Source organism: Spea bombifrons, chromosome 6 (assembly GCF_027358695.1).
Source record: "Spea bombifrons isolate aSpeBom1 chromosome 6, aSpeBom1.2.pri, whole genome shotgun sequence".
Taxonomy (NCBI): domain Eukaryota; kingdom Metazoa; phylum Chordata; class Amphibia; order Anura; family Pelobatidae; genus Spea; species Spea bombifrons.
The window spans coordinates 40469719-40495547 of NC_071092.1; the positions used below are offsets into that span (position 1 = coordinate 40469719).

Sequence of the window (25829 nt, forward strand, 5' to 3'; positions counted from 1 at the left end):
ATTATAAAGCGTCAATATGACCTTCAGAGTTTATAAACCGGGATGGTGGTAGGGAGTGCCACAACATTTCCTGCATTAGGAAGTAAACATATGCAGCATGGAAGCTCTGTAGAAGGGGCACCAGAAACCCTAGGCCTAACCCTGTTTATAACCAATCATGTAGAGCCAGGTAGTGGAACTTAGGCTCTAAATGTAGGCTGAATTTGTGGTGGGTGCACCTGGCATGTAGCATAAATGAGTTAGTGCCGAGTGCCAGTATGTCCAAAATGTTGACCGTGAGGAAGAATTTGAGCTGGTTCCGCTCAAGCTGCTCCTGCTCATTTCTTCATCAACCAGGGCGGATACTAGTCTGATATGCTTTCATTCCATCCCTCAGTTTAAGTTATTGTTTTGTGTCAAAACAGCTAAAATTGGATTTCTCAAAAAAAGCTGCCTTGAACATAGATTAATTTTTTTTTTTAGCAAATTGTATAAAGCTACTGATCACATGTTCTTTTTTTTTCTATAAATATGATGCTTTTCTTAGACTCCACTCTAACAAATGGGCTGCAATAAAGAAAAGGAATTGACATTAAGAGAAAACTAGATGGAATCTGAAATTAACTATTGAATAATTACTACCTTTTTTCAGTTACAGTTTACGCATAAAATTACAGTGTGGAGAAATGTAATTATATTTTTTTTCATTTGTTTTATTTTAAATGCTATGCAAAATCTTAGGCCAGCAATCCACTAAAACACACACCATGTATTATACTCTCACTGGAAATCTTGCAGGTTGGCTGGAGCCTTTCTGATCAGGAAACATTGCTATAGATAGCAGCATTAAGGATATATTCTGAATAGATCTTCCTGTCTTTTATTTTATCCACTGTGAATATTTCCAAATGCATGAAGATTATTCTCTGTACATCTGTTATAGATGCCTTTTTATTCTTACATAAAAGGAAGCAGAATCATTTCTGTTTTTGGATATGTAAAACAATGTGCCTAATTCCTTGATTCATATTATACATCACACATGTTTAATTCTAAATTGATTTTTTAGCTACCTTCTAATAGTTGAGTTTCTGCCTCCTGGCACATCAGCCACAATACGATTACCACAACCATTTTCACTACCAATTCAAGGAGATCTGTGATAGAGACCCAATTCTGGCTATGACTCATCAAACGTCAGTGTATTTTAGGGTTACTGTCATCTTTATTAATGATCTGCTATAGAGTTTCTTCAAATGGTAGCAGGCCATATGCTGGAGAAAGGGAGTGGCATGATTGAGTGGATAGACCTGGACATGGAGAGGATTGGGCTAAATTCACCTCCTCCATCTTAAGGTCAAAAGTGTACCAATGATACCAAACCAACGATTCTGATGTTCATGGTGGGCCAAAAACAACAAAAAACCTCCACTATGAAGCAAAATAAAATACACTTATGTCAATTTGAACTAAGACTGGGGCACACACGAGCTATGACAGTTTTTGGTTCTAGTGGAGTTTCTTGAAGAAAAAAAGATTTTTTGGTGTGGAAGATGATTTGGTTGGATCCTTATTCTCTTTGGTCTCCTTCCATTCCTTTTCCTCTCATCCACACTACAGAAGGTCCAACGGGAACTGCAACTTACTCAGCAGTCTTCTGAAATCTCTCTATCACTGGCCTGATACCAGCCCTTCATCTGAAGGAAGCTGTGAAGCTTGACCTGGTGTACTCCCACCACTAAACACCACAATAGCCTGCCTTGGTAACAGTGCAGTGGCCATCTTTCAGGCACCCACCCCAAGAGGGAACCAACTTCCAGGTCACTCTGGAACCATTTGATCTGTATGACAGAACATTGACTTTGCTTTACTGTCCTGGAGGTGAACACAAAGTCTATCTCGTCAGTACAGGATTAGAACAGCAGTTAGCCAACGATTCTCTAATCTGAAAGTGTCAAAAGCCTCCCCTGTACACAGCACAGTAAGCAAAATAAGATACGCTTGCAAATATGTCTAAGACCGAGACATACACATAGATTTGTCACTTTGGGATTCCTTACCATTATTACATGTCCTTGTTGCGTTTTATGCACATTGCTGTTTCTTTCAGGGCAGTAGAACACATCAATGCACTCATACCTAGCAAACATTGTAAGATCCGAGAAAAGAGGGACATCCTAACTCCTTACTGAACCGAATTTTTCCACCAAGAATAAAGAACATTGGGAGCAGAAATGCAAAACATCAGGAAAACGGAATCTTCCACCCAGGAAGTTAACACAACAGTGTGAGACACCAGAGGGTTAAAGATGCATAACCTTCATGAAATGAGCACCTTGTCATTTTACCCAGAAAGAATAATGGTTTCATTTGTGCAAAAAAGGAAAAAAAAATACTGTTTGCTACTGCACATAACTTGATGTGTGAATAATGCAGATTGTGTTGATTCCACAGTTTTGACACTTGGTGGTCCTGATTAATAGCCCCTCTGGTTTTATTTTAGCAGTTTACCTTGCTGTATTGTCCTTGATTGTGAAATTGCTTTTTTTTTTTCTTTTCTTATCCCTCCAATGCATTGTTTTTATAACACGGCAGGGGGATACGGAGATAAATCTTAACTGTCAGCTAGATGCTGTTGTTTTGTACTTAAATTAAGAGTAGGTCTGTATTATGCTACATTCGTAGCAGAGGAGCTATTCATATCTGCAAAAGATAAGCACAGAGGTTTTTTTATTTGATTTGCATCCTTGTCTGTCTGGACTTTTTATCAGATTTTATTTTCATTTGGAACACAAGAGAATAAACTTCAGAATCACAACTGTGTGTTTGGCAATATGCTTTTATGAATGACTTTAAAACACAAATACAACTATACCTTCTCTGTGTATATTTATAACCCGTAAAACAGGAATAGAATATGAGATGTCTGCTCTGAAATAACAAGTGACGGGTGAAATGATTCATTTATCTTTCCAGTGCAAATAATATTTGAGATCAACTTACTACGGATGGACAGCCATTCAAAATCTTGTCCCGCAGTGCATCCCCACTTTGGGAGCATCTCAAGTTGTGATACTCTTGTGCCATTACGGATGAAAAATGCCCATTGATATATCAGTCTGATACCAGGCAGAACCAAAATGCAAGAAACAATTCTTCTGCGCTAAGGAACCAACAACCGCAGACATGTGCTTTGTCCTTCATACGCTTTGTCAGTGGAATCTGGTTGGTATCCCTCTAGATACAATGCAGAGCCACATCTGGGTTCAATTTTTTCCTTGAGTGGACTCCAAGGGGTAATATACTGTGCAAAAAATGTTTGAGGCAAAGTCATTAAGGGGCATCTCAAGCTCTACCTTTCTTGTACTATTATTGAACAAATATCACCATTGACATGGAATCCATCACTGCCAGAAAAGCCGTCCAGATCCAAAATGTGAGACATCTTTCCTCTACATGAGAAAACCAACACCCACAGATTTCAGCCTTAATAGGCCGCATCAGCAGAATCCAGACAGTATCCAGTTAGTAGACACAAGAGAGCAAGGAAGTTCACGTCTGGACCTTTCCACTTGAGTTGGACCCCAAAAGATACCCAAAGGGTGAAATACTACTATTGGTGATGCACCATATGACAGGCTATTAAGCGGCTGTCCTTCCTCGTTGAGTTAATCTGAAACCTTTTTTTCTGTATAGTATTTCTAGGATCTCTTGGGGCTAACCCTAAGTGATAGGATGAGTCCAGACATGGACCTCGTTGCTCCCTTATGCCTGCAATAATTCCAACTGGACATTATTATTGTGGCCAATACATGTTGGCATATATGTCTGGGGTTCCTGGTTTCCTCTTGCAGAGAAAGTTTCCTTTACCATTTGTTTCTGGGACAGGATTAGTTACATGCATGGAGATATTGTTTCTCTGTAATAGCACAAGACAGCTAAAATATACAATGTAAGGCAGGCTATTAATCTCAACTGTGTTTTGGGTATTTTACACATTATTCATAAACAAATTTAATATATATGGAATCAGTAATGTTAAGGTAAAATCTCCATTATTCAAGTAAAATATCCCTTTTTATCCCACAAGGCAGCAAAGAGCTCCACATCTAGAATCACCTTTACACTTGGGATGGATCCCAAGAGATCCCTGATGTGGACCTCCTTTCACACTTGCATCAGAAGGATCCTCTAATGTGGATCATAAAGGTTTGTTTTTTAATAATAATAATAATAATAATGTATATCTGGGGTTGCTGATCTTCTCTTTCAGAGAAAAGTATCCTCACTTCTTGATATGGTAGATGTGAGCTAAAACTTGAGATGTTGCTAGTAGAAACTAATGTTTTAAGTTCAGAGTTGCTCCTCTGCCCACATGTGGGTTAACGATCATTTATGTCATCTTGATCATTTCCCAAACTCTTAAAAAGTGTTAGAAATGATATATTTTACATTATGTTTAGTTATGCAGACTTATATTAAGATAGTAGGCAGAACAGTGCTTTTAAGTCATCAGAATATAACAGCATTACTGGCAGTATTCCAGTTTAACTTTGTGGGAGGCTGATTCCAATGTTTCTATGACAATCTATTCTGTCATTTTTCCAGACATGTCTAAATTGGGTTTGATGTAGGTTTGGTGGATGGGCATTTTCATGCCGTTCCCTCTCTCATCGCCAAGGTATATCTACAAGTGTAGAAAAATAAAACATAAAAATGAAATGTTTGACTGTTTGAGATTCACATTCCTTTGCCATTTATATGACATTTAAAGGTTAAAGATAACAAGTTTTTGAATAGTATTAAATTTCCATTTAATAATGTTTGCTGCCTGGGCCCCTCACAATATTTAGTTTGTGACCCGATAGGCTATCATGTTGCTGACCTTTGTTCGTTAACACAGGTTGGGGAATGGGTATTAAGCATTTATGGCACTTATTCAAGAAAAGGGTTACTGTAGTTACATAAATGCGTTCTATATTTATTTATACGCAAATGCATGCCAAGAAATAATAACAAAAATAACTTTCTGTAACACGCTGCCTAATCTTATTTTAAAGGCACTCTCTAGTCTCCAGAATTACATTTTGTGATATTAAACTCCATTTTGCACGGACTTCAGTGCATTTTACTACATTCAAGTGGGTGCAGACATACTTTAGACTTAGAAAACTGTCTCTAGCCAACTGACACGGACTGATCCTGGGACATAATTTTACCAAGGTCAGGTCAGGAGAAAGATCCTCTCTCCCATTTTGGAACTGAAACGAGTGATCCTTATTTCAGGGGGGGGGGGGGGTTCACCTGTCTGAGATGCATGTCACCAGACCATCAGCTATCATGGTCCAGATAAACATTATTTTCAGAAAAATAAACCATGGAGCCAAATGTACTTTAATATCAATCACAAATAAATCCTTCCCAGCTAATTATCTGATCTTCCTTATACCCGTTTTATACCAATCTGACCTAATAATATAGCATTTTCAGAGGAAACAGAAACAGCCAGTTTTTAAATATTAAATGCTGGAAGCATATTAATTAAATATTTGTAACATTTATTGCAATAAAATACTTATTACAAATGTTTTTTTTATTATTTTACTTTGTTGCACTTTTGTACTCAACTGATTATATAATTGCTTTTTTACATAATATCTTTAAACTTTATTTTAATATTATTATTATTTTGCTACACCAATTAGTCTCCACTGTTTGCAAATACAAATATGTTTGCATTTTTTTCACTTGACTGCTTGTTTTGTTGTTTAATTGTTATATAGATTTGCATTAATGTTGATCCGCTGCGGAGCAAATATATAAAACCAGGAAATCAACAAAAACTAGAAGGTTAAAAAAATATAGAAACAAGGTCGTTCAGTTATTCCCAAATCACCCCACTGTTTATCAAGTGGGAAGCATTAAAAGAGAATAAACAAACTCTGGAGTCATAACCAATTTTGCTCCAATGGAGGAAAAAATTGCCTCCGGCTCCAAAACTTGCGGAGAATTATTCCCTGGGTAAACTCCCTGTTTTCGGTGTGTATTAAGTGGACATAAACGCCTTAGTAAGTCTACTATATCATTAGTGCCTTGTGTGTTATACAGACTAAGGAATCTCTAGCGCCCTTGTTGGAGACCTGTTTCCAATTTTGAACACAAAACTTTTATTTCTTCTATTCACAAGGAACCATATAATATTGGCTTAATAAAAGCTACATACATGATAAATTCACCAAACGTACTTTAACATTTCCCAAATTCATCCCAATGTTAGGATATAGCGTATATATTGGGGTCAATACTTTAATATAATCTGTGAACAATCTGATTCTCCCATGATCCGTCACTCAAACGTCTTTAATATATTTAAATAATGAATGTATACATCCTGGTTCAGGTTTATACTGTTAGTAACATAAGTACATCTTATTTGCTGAGGCATTCTTTGTACCTTAAATCAATGTATTTTTCCATAGTCCAACTCCAATGTCCTGCAAGATAGCATCACCAATAAAAGAAACCCTTATAACAGACTGCCATTTCTTGTATTCACTTATCAACATTTTAATAATTAAGTCATTTATTCTAACCTTGATCTGCTATTTATTTTCATAAATTATGTTACATGGACACCCAAGTGCCCCAATCAATGGGGGTGCTTTCTGCACACACATGTGGGGGTCTCATTAGACCCACCTTGTACTCTTGCACCAGCCGTCATTAGACCCCAATGGCGGTGGGTATAGCATGCATACACCTTGGGAAGCAGGAAATGTGTTCAACCAAACACATCTTCTTCAAGCCTAGCAGCCAGGTAGGGGAAAAGAGGCAAACGTGTATGGCGGAATGCATGCATTTAAAAAGAGGACCAAACCAAAATGTAAAGGGCATGTCAGCCATCATATGCATTAATGTGCATTTGATGGCTGGAGTATCCCCTTAATGTAAAGTTTGTTATGTAGTCTGTTTGCTGTTGCAACACGCTATTTTCCAAATGCGTAACATGACATTTCTCTAAGTTCATTTTCATATTTATTTTACACCAGTTTGCTATGATCATTTGCCGAAATTGTAGAAAGGAGTATAGAGTTAGTTGAGCCTTCATACTCAAAGCTGAATTATAAAAAAAGATACATTTTTGGTAGCGCGTGTATGCATTAGGTGAAGAATAGATTTCCTATATTTTAATAGCTAGTCCAGAAAACTGCTATCAACTGCACATACACCTTCTGTTTGTTCGTCTATTAATAAGTTAGTGTTCTTCTTCTAAATATAATACTTTGCATCATTTTAATGTGAACAGGTGTGGTTTACTGTGACATATATCAGAATTTTTTATATTATTGTGATACTTACTGCAAAATTAACCTTACCTATAGATGTATGAGATGCTAGATACCGCAAACTCTGCAGCATTGGTGGAATGTAATGTTTTTTTCATTCTTGAGTATAGATTTACACATTTAAAAAACCTACAAACTTATCCATGCAGTATATTAATTACAATAATAACGTTGTTCTCAGAGATTTTACATAATGTAATGAAACATTATGTATATAAAAATGGATCTTACTTTATAGCATTATATTTTGTAGTAGGTAAGTACTAGCAATGCACCTTATATGTATATTATATTGCCTCTGACAGCTACGCTTTGGGCTAGTCATCTAATATGAAGATATATATATATATATATATATATATATATATATATATATATATATATATATATATATATATATAATTGTACTTTGTATTCTGTTCAGTTGTTTCGTTAATTAACAGTATGTTTTTGGAAGACAGAGCACAATTAATCCAGAACTAATGCAATCAACAGAAAACGTGATATTTTCAGACTGCATATATGTCAATTCATTATAGTCTTTGCAGCTAATTTACAGTCTAATAAATATATTTAGATTTGCTGTTTTTGAGGTTGTATGTCACTCACATTTGTGTTTGAATTAGGTCACATCTGCCTTTTTAGAAGTGTTCTAACTTAGAAATAAACAAGATTAGGAAGACAAAGCCATAAATCTCCATAAAAAGCAATGTTGCTATATGAATGGAATCAACTAACCTATCCTGTAATGCTAATGACTATATGTCCTTTTTTAAAACCAAGGTCTCAAACATAGCCTGGTTTCATAGGACTCCCATCCTGAGTTGTCATATACCAGGACTACTAGGAAGAATATGGATCAAATGTAGAAGAGACCTGCTGTGTGTATGGGAAATTGGGTCTGTATGTGTAAGCGTAAGAAAATTGGAAATTGCCAAATTTGCCTGAAAAAAAATTGATACCTTTTATTGGACAAATATGAAAAGGATGTAAAGTTACATAAGCCCTTTTCTATGGGAAACGTTTCTGAGGTCCTGAAAACTTTTGCAACTTTACATCTTTTATATGTTGACTCAATAAAATGTATCAACTTCAACTAAAGACTCTCATAGATATGCTGGATAGTGTGTATATACTGTATGTATGGGGACAAAGTACGACAGGACATAATGGCGGTCACTAAAACTTTGCTACGGCCTCATCAGTAGCAGCCAGGTTATGGCTATGACTTCCCTTCGCATTCAAGAGAACCAGGAATTCCCAGGTCACTATCTTTGGTTTCAAGGCAATCAGGTTCTTTGCCCTTTGTAACAATGCTACCACCAATATTTAAAGAGGTTTGGTGTACTATCTCAAAAGACGAAAAAGAAAATAAATAAAAAGTACCTATGTAGTCTAGTCTGTCTTAATAGATGTATATTGATACATATAATCAAAGTATTACAGATCTCATTTCATCTCTACTTTATTTGTTAACTGGAATTCAAGTTTTTCTCAATCCATTGCGTGTTTACCATATAAAACTACATCTCCACATGATTCTTGGTTAGTTAGATGGACCACAGTAGCTATTTCTTCTCACTTTCACTACCGGATACTCTGTAATCCCATAAATAAAAGATTACTTGAATATCTGGAAATATATTTCTACAAAGGGTAGTCAGCTGTGTAAGAAATGTTGCTGGGATAACCACTTTAATTCCCTCAGTAAGCAACATGACGGAATATAAAATGTGTTTTTATGGACCTATGTGAGAACTTCTGATTAAATGCATCTGCTTGAAAACATTTTTTTTTATATATTTTGAAAAAATATCCAACATACATGGTTTCAGCTAGAAATATATCCTACTGAAGGCAATGCATCTTTTATTGAATGTTCTTTATGGTATCCGATCTTTAATGAAAGTTCAAAGCTGGCTATTAGATAATGAGGATTTTACGCATAAGGTTTTGCATTATTTATATCAGAAGAATATTAATAATTTCTTATCATTTTGAACTCACCAAAAAGTCCAAAAGGTTAAAAAACACACAGAAACCATTACAATTTTCATGTCAATCAGAACGATGACAGCTGCATTGGAATGAATGTTTGTGGATTAGAAAGCTGCACAGGTGCCATTAAAGTCCGATCACTTCCTTGTCAAGATTTTGCTGGTAAGGATAAAAAAAAATAGGCTTCAAATCCTGTAAACGTTATGACAGCAACAGGGGAGCAGTCTCTGTGATGCTTGTTTAAGAAAATAAATATACTGTGTGTCCGTTCACCATGGTTTAATGGAAAGAGTATGTGCTTTGGCATTTCTTCTAAAAAAAAACAACCAATATTTAAAAATAATACAAAATTAACAAAACATGTATATTGCAAACATTGCATTTTATGTAGCATTCCTCTAAAGTGTTCCTCGGGAGCTCAGGATGTCTGTTGGTTATGAGTTTATCACTGTGTTTATAAGTTAAATTACCAAAAATATATGTGCATGACCTCTCTTGTTTAAAGTAAAGAGGAATCATTAGGTCACAAAGTCTCATAAATGATCTGGGTAATGCCCTGTCATCTAGCCATGCCTCCAACAGCACCCTCTTTGTAAATTATGTTATGGAGGTCCGGTTTCCACAGATATATTTATATCCCCCTACCAGTTTGTTGAGAGCTGTGGCGTACTAGGGAACCAGGTTTCCCAGCAGGGTAAAGAGTCCCTACTAGTCAGCCTCGGCCATAACATGACATTGGGCAAACCAGTGCCTAATGAAGACTGTTTAAGGTTAGCGATGATGCATATGTTGTCAAGGAAATACTTGAATATACCGTATTATGTGAGGGAGCAATCGTTTCAACTAGTTGCCATAAAGTAGACAACTGTGACAGTACATATCAAGGTGTTCATTTATTAATAGGAGGTTTCATATATTTTTGTGTCTGTGGAAGAGGTGTGACTATCTGGTACTCTTTTAGAGCACAAACAGAATGGTTGACGATGATTAAATCACTTGTGTTCTAGGAGGGATATACTGATTTCCTGGTCTGTGTGCCACAAGTTCTATACTCCTGGTCTATGGTCGTTGACTGCATTCTTATTGACCTGTTCACTTTTGCATGTGTAAACATTGAAGAGCTGGTGACATTGAATAGAACAAATGTTCTACAAGAGTATTTATTTAACCCAAAATTGGATAATTGATGAGAATTAATAGATAATTAGGAAACCAGAGTCTGATTAAACTGTGCAGGTGCTCATTTATGGAACTTGGAAGGATATCTCAGCATGGTTCATGGTCATGTCTATGGAGATCTACAGGTCTACAGATTTCTCCTCAAATTACAACCGATAATCAGTTGAACCTAAACTCAAATATGATACTGTTTGGTGCTTATCAAGATCTTTGACTGATGACTAGGGTGCTTTAACTGCAGACACAAGCATAGTTCAACCAAGCTCCCTTAACGTGGGACCCATAACACACTTTTTGTATTTATTAAATTGTTTTCCAGGCATTCTGATATCTTAGCCACATGCAAACTAGAAATAAAGATTATGTACACACAGTTCATACTATGCCCATTACTGTGAGCTTTAAATATATTCTGTGATACCGCAAAGCCCCAAATAATTTGTAATTATCATTAATTTGCTTCTGGTGTTCCTCGTTAAATTCAGGCGCTGACAAGCCTTGCATTTTACCCAGCGATTTTCTTATGACTGAGCACCGCAGACGTCTCTTACAGACTGTTGCGGTTTCACTGCTCATTATCCCGGCTAGTCACTTGCTTGTTGCTGGGGCACAGACGTCGGAGAAAGTTCATGTTCAGGGAACAACACATTGTTACAAATTAGAGTCTCCTTTCCCATTCCTGGCAAACTCATTACAAAGTAATCACGCCCTGCACTGAAGTGCACTACCTCTGGGACCAATAACTGTAAATAAAAAGGACTGTGAGCTCACTGATAAGTTGTTGTTCCGCAGATAGCGCTCCTTTTTAGCAGAGTGTTTGACCTTTCTCTTTATATTGCCTCGGGCCTGTCTAAGACCCTCAAGGTCTACTTTTCATCTTAAAATTCTCTCCAGGAAAGAGAAATGTGTGACTTCTGTGGGAGGCTTAAACAGGTCTATATTTTCCGCTCACCGGTTTGTGATTGCAAGACTAATTCTTGTTGTGCTGTAGACCTTTCACAAAATAGTCTTTCTGTCCCCTGCTACCCATAAAGAAGCGGGGTAATTTAGTCGTGAAACAGCCAGATACATCTTACATAATACCTTTTGGTAATCTGCAACATATACCTTACAACATAACTATTACCCCTCAGTAATATAATTTAGACTATGTGCAGCATTGCCAACAACGATGGTATTTATATGCTACCAATAATTGCTTTCCCTTCATTCCTGGTAAATCTGTGCTTGCCCTGTATCCATATCTTTTATGTCTAGGAACCAATGCCGCCCTTTTTCTGCTTGTTTTATATTAAACAGGGTTTAATATAATTAAAATTAAGAAGTTGGATCCTACGCTGTATAAATCATTATTGTTATTTATTGATTCATATAGCGCCATCATATTCTGCAGCGCTGTACAGTGAGTAAACAGGACATAACAAGCAGTGTATCACATAACAATTCGGACTGCCAAACAAAAGCAAGGAGGGCCCTGCTCAAATAATTTGAAAAATATACCCCCCCCCCAAAAAAATGCCATTGACATAAAAAAAAAACATTTGATTCATTAAAAGAAAAACACCTTTACAGTCTTTAAGTTACCGAGAGGAATGATGTCTACAGAATACAATGATGGAAACATATGACAAAATAGTGACAAAATAGAGATGAATGATGTTCCAAACTACTAAATAATCGGTTAGGCTATTTTATATGTTTTTCCTTTTTTCCAATAGTTCATACTGTTATAGTTTAGAAGGTAAATCCTTTTTTTGAAGCTTCTACTTCCTACATAATACTGGATATCACTTTGTGATGCAGTCAAATGAACTTTATGTCAGAAAATTGTATTTTTCCGTTTCCCTACAAACCTTCATTCAAAATTAATTGAAGGGCTTAAATTGCATAAAACAAAAGCTACATTTTATTAGTTTCATGTCATTAAAAGCAAACAATATCAGATTTCCAGTTCAGCGGTCAATAGAAACAAACCGAGCAGAGACTTCAATGAAACCTCCACCACTGACTGTCATGCTTGTAATCTATCATTATTTTTAATGAACGCAAAAGTGTTTAAAGATCAAAAGTAAATATTATCATTTGTTTCCATTTTACATGCAATATACTTTTTTAAATAGTTTTATATTTAAAAAAAATATATATATATATTTAAATATGGCAATTAAAACACATTTGCATTTTTACAGCAATCATGAGATAAAAACCGGAGCTTATAAGTGTTTTGTTGCCAAGAGTGGTTTAATGGTCAAAAAAATGGTTGCATGTAACTAGTGGTTTATGTTAGGTTTGCAAAGCATATACAGTGTTCTTTATTACTACTTTCCTTGCTAGCTTTATTTCTTAACTACATTTTGGGAGATTTATAGTTTAAGCCCAAAACTTTCTGGGTAGCTACTTGTCATCAACTTATTTGATATATTTTATATGTTAACCTTCCTATAAGTACGGCTATCTTCTGAATGGGCTTTTTCGCCAAAACCACTTTAAAGATTTCATGTGTTAATCATGTTATTGGTGGTTTAAGAGTTAAGCCTAAGTACAGATAATGATGAAACCTTCCTTACTTACAAAGCAGGAAGTAGACCATTAGTTTGGTTCCCGTTTGAGTCTGATGTGCAAAAAGACACCTATCACAGATATGTTGGTGTAAGTATGAAAGTATGAAGAGACTGGCATATCGTAGGTAGAGGATAAGGCCAGATCTGCTGAGAATCGAGCATCTTGTAGACTGCTGGGCAGGAGCATGAGCTCTGTAGAAGTTTAGACAGAAATGTCCCAGGTATGCCTTTTGATCATACCTGGGAACACTGAGGCTCCAGTCTACTGATGTCAGTGGGTGGTCTGCTGATGCTGCATGCGGGGCTAGCCCCACACTCTGCAAAATGTGAAAAGGGGTTGGAGGTGAAGTAGGCAGGAAGTAGGCAGGAGGTAGGCGGGGAGTAGGTGGGGAGTAGGTGGGGAGTAGGCAGGGAGTAGGCAGGGAGTGGGGCGTCCTCAATGCCACCAGCCAGAGATTCTCCTCCGTGACTTCCCAGATTTGCTTCTGACGTATCTAACAACTCAATACCATTGATTTGATTAAATTACTATCACATGTAATTAAATAGCAATCTGCTTATAGACTGTAATTGAAGAATATGGGATATACTGGGCCACATTCATTAACTGAGATGGAATGTATCACCGTTTTGTATATCATTTTTCTTTTTCATTGCAGTCTGTGAAGGAATTGCTTGGGATAGATTTATTTTTTCAAATAAAGCCAGAGCAGTGTTACCGCTACCCAAATGCAAACACTACCTTGTCATTTACCATACTACACAGCACGGCTGACAACATGTCCAGGGTGGAATGTTGTATCTTCGGTTTCTAGGATGTAATTTATTCAAATATATGGAAATAGATTTAAATAGCTAAATAAAAGTTACACAGGATACCTTCTTACAGCTAATTATATAGGGTTATTAATTATAATTTATCTTAAATGCACAAAAGGTCTACACAGCATAAACTTTTTTAACAAATCAAGCAAAAACTTTCAGCTTGTAACACTTTGACTCTTAAATGGAATATAATGGGTATTAAAGTTTTACCGTTAGTGATTAAAGCCTTGTTTCCTTCATTCTATTATTTTAAAGGGTCAGTTACCCTGAATGTTTCAAAGAATCAGTGAAGCAAACAATTGATGCCTTTCTTTAAATAAGATGCTTATTCCTGCATATATAAGATGAGAATTCCAGACCCTGTCCTGTCCATAATTTCTACTGTGATCAGCAGTCTCCCCTTCTTCTGGTTCATCAATATTCCACTGGTTGCTATGATGATTGCCTTTACTTCTGTGCACTAAAATTGATCTCTTTACGTTATCCCCAAATAATTTAAGATAATCAGGGTTTGAAGCCCCACAGACTTTTCATAAAATCCAGTGTTGTATACGATAGTGTAGGTTTGCAACTTGATTTTATTTCATTTTGTTCATTTTGTATAGACCGATAGGCTTCCAATGGTATTCATGTGATTTTGGATGAATTTCCCCGCTCAGGCACCACACTGAGCTGATTCTTTATGGCGATGCTAATGAAGTCATGCTTGTCCAACAAAATCCCTAATGCCTGGGTGATTAAGACTGAGCCATTCTATTGTTTATCACAAGGCAGTGTAATAAGGAATCAAGGGGTTTGTCCAGGTATATTGGGCTAATATAACAAAGCTTATAGATATCCGATGAGGTAGTAGAAGCATTGTTAAACACTCATCTACAGACACCAGACAGCTTGTTTTCTCCTTCATGGTGCTGCCACAACCACAAGGGATTCTGGGTAAGCACATGCGAATAAGGTCAACAATGATTACCTTTTTTCTCTATATATACTTTATACATGGAACCCTTGAAATTAATCGCCCGCTGTACAAGACAGCCTTTAGACAAAACTTGGGTAAGAGGTGCACTAGCCAGATCACCACTCATGGACAGCTGTTTTGTCCTTAACAGGACTTATCAGCATGAGGTTGGGATACTGGCTTAATACTTGCGGCTTGGGGATGCACGAGCAATACCATTACAAAGGTTATGGTGGGTAAAGGTGATGGAAAACCCTTCCACTTGATGTTTACCTTATTTGCATGTGCCTACCCAGAATCCCTTATGGTTGTGGCAGCACCATGATATTTCTGAGGGAAAAACAAGCCTTCTGGCATGTCTGGTGTCTGTAGATGAGTGTATAACAATGCTTCTACTACCCCCTTTAATTTTAGTGGAAGGGTTTTCCATCACCTTTACCCACCATAACTTATGTAATGGTATTTCTAATGCTTCCCCAAGCCTCAAGTGGGTGCCAGTATCACAACGTTATGCTGATGAGTCTCATTAAGGATAAAGCAGTCTTGCTCTTTTTGGCTGACATCAAGTGAGTACCTGTGTAGGAGGGAAAGCTTGGTCCTTTGTCCTTAGGGCTGGCAATGCATGAAGCCCTGAAGCTGTTTTTAGGTACCCAGTCCTTGGTCCAGAACTGGGTGCCGTGCACCAGGTGTAAGCGTGAGGTTAAGCACGCTGCACCCTTTCATGTGTTACATGCTGATAAGCACCTTGGACTCCTACATGTTTTTTTTTGTTTTTGTATGCATTAGCCCAGCTTTTTGGCTTAATGTGTAGTTTATACAGATAATTTTTTTTTCTTACACCAGCTGGGAGCATTTTGCATATAGTTTTGTCACGTGATTGCACTGTTTTTTTTCACAGCACATGCGTGTTTTTACTTTTTGATATATTTTTTGTATTGAAATTCATTTATACAAACAGATTATGGACATGACACTGAAAAGCCATGGTGGAACCGGGTCCCCTAAAGGTCCAGCTTTTCTGGTGGCACTGGCACTGGCACTGGCACTTTTTTCTGTTTTTTTTTCACAATGAAGCACAAACAAAAAAAAAACAGCTGTCCATGAGTGGTGATCTGGCTACTGCACCTTTTACCCGGTTTTTATCTAAAGACTGTCTGGTGCAGCGGGCAATTACTTTCTAGGGATCCATATATAAAGCAGGTATAGATGCAAAAGATGATCATTGTTGACCATATTTGTATGTGCTTACCCAGAATCCCTCGTGGTTGTGGCAGCACCATGAGATTTCTGAGGGGAAAAAACAAGCCGTCTGGTGCCTCTAGATGAGTGTTTAACAATGCTTCTACTACCCTGATAATTTTAAGTGGAAGGGTTTTCCATCACCTTCACCCACCATAACTTTTGTAATGGTATTTATAGATATACAACAAACTAATGATCATCCCCTTCTGAGTCTCTAATGCCCAGGTTGTCACAATGGTATAAAATGTAATTGGTCCAATTTCTTTTTGTACACCTTTCTGGCTCATAAAGGGTTAATAAATGCTAGAATACATTAAAAGGGCAGCATGTTAAAAGCTATGGGTGGGAGTTGCATGTATATTGAGTCAGAAATACCTAGTAGTGAACTGAGCTGGGAATAAGGTATCATTACAAAGCATTTAGATGCTCATTTTGCAAGCATCTTGTGATGAACTATATGGGCTTTCAGATTCTTCCTATATGCATTATTTATCAAGCATAAGGATCCATTTTAACCCCATTACTTTGAAGCTTCCTGTTTTCAACTGCACTGCTGTCCATTTAGGATAATGGATAGCGGCCTGTTGATAAGGGGGCTCTAATGGTTTTGTGTGGTTGTGCTGATCTCATCGTACTCATTGGGGAATGAAGCACGCATCAGCAGAACCACGGAAAGCAATTACGGGATGTAACTATCAATATGCAAACGTTCTTTAATTGGTAGCTTATTCCGTTCTCGATCAAAGCGCAACAATAATAGCCTTTAGTACATTAAACTTTATTATTTCATTCCGAAAATGATATGATCCTCTATGTAATGAATTGTATCATCCACAAAAATGTGTGGGGTGGTTGCTTTTCTGAAGTTTATGATTCATAAGTAGTATATTTGGGAGATTTTATATATATATATATATATATATATATATATATATATATATGTTTTGGGTAGATGTGGCAGACAGGTCCTGATAGGTGACCAGAAGCGCATCTGTGTTGGAGGACATTTCTCTCAAGGGTTCCTCTTTAGGGCATCTGTATATACAGCAAAACAACATGCTTAGTAATTAAACAACATAACTAAAATATATTCATCTTCTAAACGCCTTACTCAGTTACATAAATAACTGTCAACTGGTTATATTAAATATTTTGTGTAGGGAGATATGTTTGGTGGAACACACCTTCTATACAGCATTTAGCTTGAGGGTTGGAAAGGGGCAAATGCATATGGAGGATTTTGCAGGCTCCCCCCCATGTGTTTGCAAAATTTAAAGGGACCATTCAGCTATCGTTTGTATTAAAGTTAATATGATGTCTCCCTTTAATGTGCAGAATTTCCTCCCATTCAACCAAATCTCCCTGTCTGCATATTATGTGTATACAATACAGGTATGTGCATCAAATATTTACATGTATATGAGCTAACTTTGTCTTACGCTGAACACTCCGTGTGAAAGGAAAAGCAGATTGGGCAGTTTTCAAATGTTAATTGGCAGCTTTGGGAGTTAAAAGAAGAAAAATGCTTTATCTGCTTTTCTCCTGGTATAGAATGGGGCCCTGTGAGATGCATAAAAGAACTGTGTTGTTCGGTAACCATACTGTGATTGGAGCTCACTTTATTGTACAATAGGCATATGCAAATCATAGTTTACAAGGTTAATAATAACTGACAAAGTTATAGAGGCTTGGGGTTGTGTTTGCATTTAAAAACACAGCTTTGCTATTTGAAATTAAATGTGTTATTTATGTAGTAAAGGAGTTGTAAGTAACTGCATCCATACAATGATTCCAGTAGATACTATACGTGCTTGAGCACTAATTTTATAGCGGTACTGTGGCGGCAAAGAAGGATAGCCTTAGTGGTGCTCTGCCAATTCACAAACATGCCAAATATACCCAGTACCAACCACTGCCCAAATTCATTTATTTATTGTGCCATTTAAATCATGTCATGCCCACCTTTGTCATGAACATGTGTTGAGCACGCCCGCTCATTTCTTCTTTTCACAGTCGGTGATATTTTGGTTGCAAGGCTTAAAAAAAAAGATTATCACAAAAAGTGTTAATATCTGTGATCAATACAGAAGTAAATTGGTCTTTTAGGGTTTTTCGGGTGGTACACATATTTTTCCATTTGCATTTATTGCAAATATTGCTTCTGGAGACAATGTAAGACTGTGTAGGAGCCGTTAAAACTATGGGCTGTTCACCCTATAATATATACTGCTGTGTATTCTAGTATAGGCAGAGAATTTCCCACATTACCAGGAGCAGATGGCAACTTTATGGGTAGGTTGGAGAAATCAGAGATCCAACTAGAGCCACTCATACTATGAAGGTCTGGGATTCAGTTGGGAGAGACTTCTGTAGTATCTCTTCTTTGTGCTACCCAACCTTCTGAGACAGCACACGATGAGGGCTCCCAATACTCAGGAGCAGAGCCAGTTCCCTGGGTGGCAGTGACTGGAGGGAGCTGCCCTGGGTCGGACATAGAGTATCACCCTTCATTAATACATCACTAGACCCATACAAGCCCGGCCTTAGCTAGTAGGTAAATTGGTAGAGGTTAATCCTGCTCTAATTTACCTATGGAGTATCACATACAGAATACACTAGTGTTATAATGCTATACCATAATTTACTTTTCGTTTCTTTATAAAGGTAACCTTGGAAGAGTGGACTATATCTCAGATTTTGAATATGACCTCTTTATCCGTCCTGATACCTGTAACCCACGTTTTCGAGTCTGGTTCAACTTTACAGTGGAGAATGTGAAAGAATCCCAGGTAGGAACCCAATATGCTAGTTATATAGTTTAGTTTATATATATATATATATATATATATATATATATATATATATATATATATATATATATATATATAAAAAACATTTCATTTACACTTGAAAGTATGAGTGGTATACTGTGTTTTTGTCCTGCTGTTAAATAACATTTACTTTTCTGCTGACCATTGTAGGTGATTATGTGATACAATTATGCTTTTCAACTTCATAGGCTGGTCCCCTGGAGCGCTCCCCAAACTGCCTCTAATTGAGGGCAAGGCTAGCCAAGCATATAGACAGTGTTCCAACATCAGGAATCAGGTTTGATTCCTGGAGCCTCCAAGTTAAACCCTGATCATTCCCAGGCGTTGGTGTAGTGTGACAGTCACCGTTCTTAAAGCTCTGTCTAAGGATTGCTTCATTCAAGCACATTCAGCGGCTGAAAGACCCAGGAATTGTATGTTTTAATAAATAATGATAATAAAAAAGACACAGATAAGCAGATATCTTAAGGAAAAGGCAAAATTATAACACAAAATTCAGATAATGGTAATAGATACTATGATATGAATAATTGGCAAAGCAAGTATGATGTACCAAAGAATTGTCCCTGTTTTTAAAAGCTATTGGTATTTACGACATTAAAAAATAAAATAAAATAAAGTGTTTCGCGATATGTAAAAATATTAGGATTAGTGAGACTGGCATTATTGCACACTCGTCGTGTGGTAAATCCACAAGCAAATGGATTCAGTTCAGACACAAGAGGATGCTGCAGTACATAAACAATATACTGTATTAACATCAATAATCTCGCTTACTTTATCTGGAGAGCTAGAACACTTCAAATTAATCACAATTCCTCTCTTAAAATCCCTGGTTGTGAATGCTTTGTATACTACAGCTTGGTAAAGGCATACTATACAGATCAACAGACCATAGGCATAGTTTACTGACATTTTTTGCAGTTTTTGATATATTTTAAATAACACTTGCTTTTTCATGAATTTGGGGATTTGTTACCATGCCGTTTATGAATCTTAGCTCTGTTTATTTTTTTTATCTTTTCATTATTTAATGACTGCTATGTAAATTGATTTATTTCTGGCATTGGGCACAGCCCAATGACATAATTTATAGTAACATATTCTGGTAGCAATAGAAACTTTTTTATTTTCATGAAATGACCACGGACTGTAAAGATATTCCTAAATCCAAGCCTGAAGACCATTCTGGCTTTTCCAGCTTATATGTAAAAACACGTAAGCCGCAATTTTCGGTCTACAACATAGGTTTCCAATTATGACTGTAAGCTGTTATGGAAAGATATTGATGAACCCAATCCTTCAGGGAAAACATAGTCTCACATTATACTTTTTATATAGACCTTGTTTCTCTGGTATTATTTTATGTTTCTTAGTATTTCTATGAAAGTTCTGTTTGAACTCACAGCCCCTTACCGTACTTAGATATTTTAAAAAAATAATGTTATACTCTCTTCTACCTCCTCCCTTGTTTTTTTTAGTGTTTGGTAGTGTTCTCCAGTCAAATCATACAGTCTGAAAATAAATGAGAATGCGCCTGCAGGAGACAATAGATCTGATGGGAAGATACCATGTATCTTCAGAATTCAGGATATTTGCTTTTGTTATTATCTGCATGAAAGGGAATGATTTTACTATTTAGCCAGACTTGTGAGGTCTGTTTTTTAATGCCTTCTACTATAATCTTTTGTGCATCTCTTCCAATTTCCGTCGAGATGAGACCTGCTCCAATGTAATCTAAGCTCAGGCTTTATTTACAGTTTATTGGATGACACAACCACTGCCGTTGCAATTGCAGAGAAGCAACTTTAGCTTCTTAGCTTCCTGAAAATGGATTTGTCTGTGCAATAAAAAGCTTTATATGGATAACTTATCCTAAATGGTTCTAAAAATGAACTACTTTAGCTGAAGTGCTCCACCCATACTTACCGGCATTAAAAATAATAATGATAATTCCAAGAATCACTTTACAAATGAATAGCCAGAGCTGAATACTGAATACTAGTCTTTGTGTCTTGGGTCACTTAATGTATAAATCGAGGCATAGATAAGTGTATTAAGTAGCTACTTCAGGTGCCCCCCTAGTTGTGTAGCACTGCAATTATTCAGTTTCTAGTCAGGAGCAAGCCCACTAAAGGCCAACAGGGTCTACCCTTGCCCTCTGATCAACTTTTAAGTTGTCCATAAAGTCATGGCTTATTTGCCAATACTCCTGTGAAAAGAAAATTCAGCTCCCAGGTCTCATTGTACGTCTTATAATACTTTTTCTTGTCTCTGGTTATGTTTTGAGTTAAATTAAGATATTGGATTCATTCTGGAGGTAACCTTAAACCCCACACCTGCATCTGTTGCAGAACGTTCATCAATGATGCATCTGGTGAGACAACTGACCTCATACACGTTAGTTCTTAAGACCTATTTAGAGACTCAATGGCTTCTATCAGAGCACCAACGGACAAGCTCAAGGGACAAGGTAATCCCTGTGTCCACCACCTCAGGTATCTGACACATTGCAACAGATAAGCAGATAATTGCTTGCGTACCACAACAGAAGAATGCCCCCCAGGCCACAGCAGAAATCACAGATGGAATGTTTATTAAAAAAGCCCTCAGGAGGAAAAAAATATGGCGTCTTCTACAATACATTATACTTATAGAGATTATAGTAGTAATTATCTATTTAATATAGTGATATTTTTCTATGTGCAATTGAAATACTAAGGACACAGACTGGGAAATATATGCTTGGGTTATCTTACAAGCTATTTCTTTCACCAAGCACAATAATATCCATTTTAATAGCTGGGAACCGCCTTTCTTTCGGGAGTAAGGCTATAATAATGGTCTCAGGCATGTTGTGCATAGGGGAGGAAATAACCCCGGGTAGAATAAAGAGGTGGCACGTGGGTAGAACCTGGGCATGATCGAACACAAGTTCCTCTGTATGGAGATTGAAGATACTGGCCTCCTGGGAAGCTGCAATTTTGGGTCAAATCCAGAAATTTCACAATTTTCCCAGTAATCGTTTGTGGTAGAATAGTCAAAAGTGTTTCCCCGATGCAGCTGCCTAATTATGGCATTCTCCTTGTGGATTGTAACCACATTGAAGTGGCCAACAGAAGCTTCTAACTTCTAACTTAATATTTTCCTAACATAAATACGGAAAATAACCATTTCTTGTGCCTACACTGCAATATGTTGTGTAGGTCTGCATGTGTAATCTGCACGCGTGTGAAATTTGGGACCATACAATTGTCTAAAATGTAATTGTATGGAGTAGCAGTAACATTACCCTTTACTGGAACAAAGAGGCCCAACCCTGAAAAACTGCCCCAGACCATTATCCTTCCTCTACCAAAGTTTGCAGTAGGCACTATGCTTTCCGGTAGGTAGCGTTCTCCTGGCATCCACCAAACCACGATTTGTCCATCAGGCTTCCACATGGTGAAGCTTGATTGATCACTCCACAGAACACGTTTCTACTGCTCCAGACATCTCATTGCGCATATCCATATCATGAAGCTCCTGACGCACAGAGCTTGTGTTGATGTTGCTTCCAGACACAGTTTGGAACTCCGTAGTAAGTGATGCTACAGAGGACAGATCATTTTTACGCACCACGCTGTACAGCACTCTGCAGCCTGCTAAGCGAGTGTGGTTTGAGCTTTGTGGCTGAGCTATTACTCCTACTAAACATTTCCCCTTCACAATAGTGCAGGGCAGAAATTTCACAAACTGACTTGTGGCAAAGGTGGCATCCTATGACAGATCTATGTTTCAAGTCACTGAGCTCTTCAGCATGACCCATTCTACTGCCAATGTTTCTCTATGGAGATGGCTGCCTATGTGCTGACTGTATACACCTGTTAGTAATGGGTGCTGTTGAAACACCTAAACTCAATGGAGGGGTATCCACATACATTTGTCCATATAGTGTATAACGGACATAGAACTGTCTGTTACTGGTATTCCAAGTAGTGAACACTGAAATGTTAAAAGACAATATTCTGATACTTTATTTTACTGTAACTGCTAAAAACCTTGGCGACTTGCAATTCTAGTTATAATATTAGTTTTAGTATTTTGTCATTAAGGTAATCACTTATGATTCAATACTGGAAGCTAATACATGATGGATTTTCCTATTCTTGTTCATTTCATTGTTTATTGTTACATTACATTTTCTTTTCAAATCTTTTTTTTTCTATAATATAATCTGAAGGGGAATAAATTAACCTAACTGCAAATGTTTAAGCTTATCCATGCTATTAGCCTTAATTTTAAATCAATCAGAAGAAATGATTTGCCCAATCTATGTGTAATAATTATTACTCCTATCTCCCAATGACACAAAATGTTCTTCTCATCTTCATGCTGCTGCTAAATGATCACCGAGAAAAGATATGAAGTAAATGAAGTGAAAACCTGTACTATTATGAGCTAATGTATTTTTGTTTGATGCTATATTGAACCAAGACAGAGACAGGATTGATTGGGTGGCAGTATAAAAGAAATTTTCCACGGACCAAAAAGTTTGTTCATCTAAGGCAACTGGTTTTCTAAAAAGAGCACCCCTAAAAGGCTCAGAACAAACTCTAATGTATTATTCAGCTCTTTAGAAATAGAACTTAACTGTTTTTCAGGACCACAAACCTCTGGTGCTCATTCTTATATTCACACACATACTAGTTTTTATACACTTGGTCATCCAGAATATCCTGGGGCAGCTTCTCTCTGCTTCAGTAGGTTATATATATATTATTACTTGTTGTGTACATAACCTGGATTAAAAACTACACAAGGGAGGTTTATTTCAAAGGAGGAGAAATACTAGAACAAGAGGTCAGAATGTAAGACTTGAGACTCAAAGACGTAGATATAATGTAAGAAATGTTTACCTTGCTGAGAGGATAGTAGATCATTGGAACAGCCTCTAAAAAGACTTGGCAGATACTCATATGGCAAGGGAATTTAAATATGCGTGGGGTGGGCATATTTATAACCTGAACCTAAGACAAGACCAAGGACTGATTAAGGTTTGAGTCCTTATATCAGAAAAATAGACAGACTAGATGACCCAAAGTGTTCTGATCTGCCGTTAAATTCTATAACCTGTATGGGTCCCTCTTCAGGAACTAGATCACACAGCCCCACTTTCCTCCTCTGGTGTCCATCTTTTCTGGGAGTTTAGAATGTTTTCTTGATATGCGATCTACAGCCCTTAAGATGATGTGAACATAAACAACAGTGTTTAAAAAATAAAAATGTCATGATGTCACATAGGAAATATAAGGAAATCCATACCATGTCTTTAACCACCCTCCTAATGTCCCTCATCAGCATAGTGAATTGCATAGGCTTTTCTCTAGAGCTTAAGAGGCCTGGTCGGGGCCCGTGATATTTTGATGCCCTAATATCAAAAGGTTGTATCAACATTATTGCCATTTTGCTACTGTAACAACATTTCTAAGTCTACCCAATTTGGGGCTTTTAATCATGGAAGATTCTTATACCCCAGATGTCTACCATGTTGGTCTATCAACATCTCCTATTACCGTATTGGCTCGGATATAGGCCGCCCCCGTATATAGGCCGCACCCTAAAAGTTTGGTGCTTTTTTAAAGAAAAAGTTTTTTTTCTTTAAAAAAGCACCAAAAAAAACATGCTGCCACTCTGTCTCCCCCCCCGAGATACGCTGCCGCTGTCCTCCCTCCCCGCGATACGCTGCCGCTGTCCTCCCTCCCCGCGATACGCTGCCGCTGTCCTCCCTCCCCGAGATCCGCTGCCGCTGTCCTCCCTCCCCGAGATCCGCTGCCGCTGTCCTCCCTCACCGCGATCCGCTGCCGCTGTCCTCCCTCCCCGCGATCCGCTGCCGCTGTCCTCCCTCCCCGCGATCCGCTGCCGCTGTCCTCCCTCCCCGCGATCCGCTGCCGCTGTCCTCCCTCCCCGCGATCCGCTGCCGCTGTCCTCCCTCCCCGCGATCCGCTGCCGCTGTCCTCCCTCCCCGCGATACGCTGCCGCTGTCCTCCCTCCCCGCGATACGCTGCCGCTGTCCTCCCTCCCCGAGATCCGCTGCCGCTGTCCTCCCTCCCCGAGATCCGCTGCCGCTGTCCTCCCTCACCGCGATCCGCTGCCGCTGTCCTCCCTCCCCGCGATCCGCTGCCGCTGTCCTCCCTCCCCGCGATCCGCTGCCGCTGTCCTCCCTCCCCGCGATCCGCTGCCGCTGTCCTCCCTCCCCGCGATCCGCTGCCGCTGTCCTCCCTCCCCGCGATACGCTGCCGCTGTCCTCCTCTGCCCCCCCCTCCTCGACTTACCGGAGCAGACTCCCGGGTGTCTTGCGGGGCCGGCGAGGGACATCTACGCAATACGCGTATGCAACTTCCGGTACCGGAAGTTGCATGCGCGTATTACGTAAATGTCTCCCGCCGGCCCCGCAAGACACCCGGGAGTCTGCTCCGGTAAGTCGGGGGTGGGCAGAGGTAAAACGCTTAGATAACCTCCCGTGCCGGCACCCCCCCCGTGGGAAGTGCTGGCAGGGGAGGCTGTCTGAGCGTATCGGGGAGAAGGATGCAGGTCCCCTGCACCGCCGCGGGGGATCTGTATCTTAACCCCGCTGCCTGCCCGGCGCCCGGGACTGCATGTCCCGGGCGTCGGGCGCTAGAGCCCGAATATAGGCCGCACCCCCACTTTAAAAACTTAAAGTGGGGGAAAAAAGTGCGGCCTATATTCGAGCCAATACGGTATATATCAGGCATCTGATGACTGATAGCACCAGGATAAAAGTAGATGAAATTACTGTACTAATTTTGCAGGCATAATGTATAGTTCAATTATTTGGTCAAATATGAAAAAAGTGCCTAACTATTAGAAACTTAACATTACAAATCTAACATTATTCTGGCTGCAAATA

General features: G+C 38.3%; 1 protein-coding gene across 1 annotated transcript in view; it reads left to right on the forward strand.

The window, feature by feature from the left end:
* The window catches only part of AGBL4 (AGBL carboxypeptidase 4), a 494372-nt gene that overhangs the window by 39951 nt on the left and 428592 nt on the right, over positions 1-25829 (forward strand). The window contains exon 3 of the mRNA XM_053470228.1: positions 18753-18877. Within this exon, the coding sequence (XP_053326203.1) occupies positions 18753-18877 (125 nt within the window). The remainder of the gene's footprint in view (positions 1-18752; positions 18878-25829) is intronic.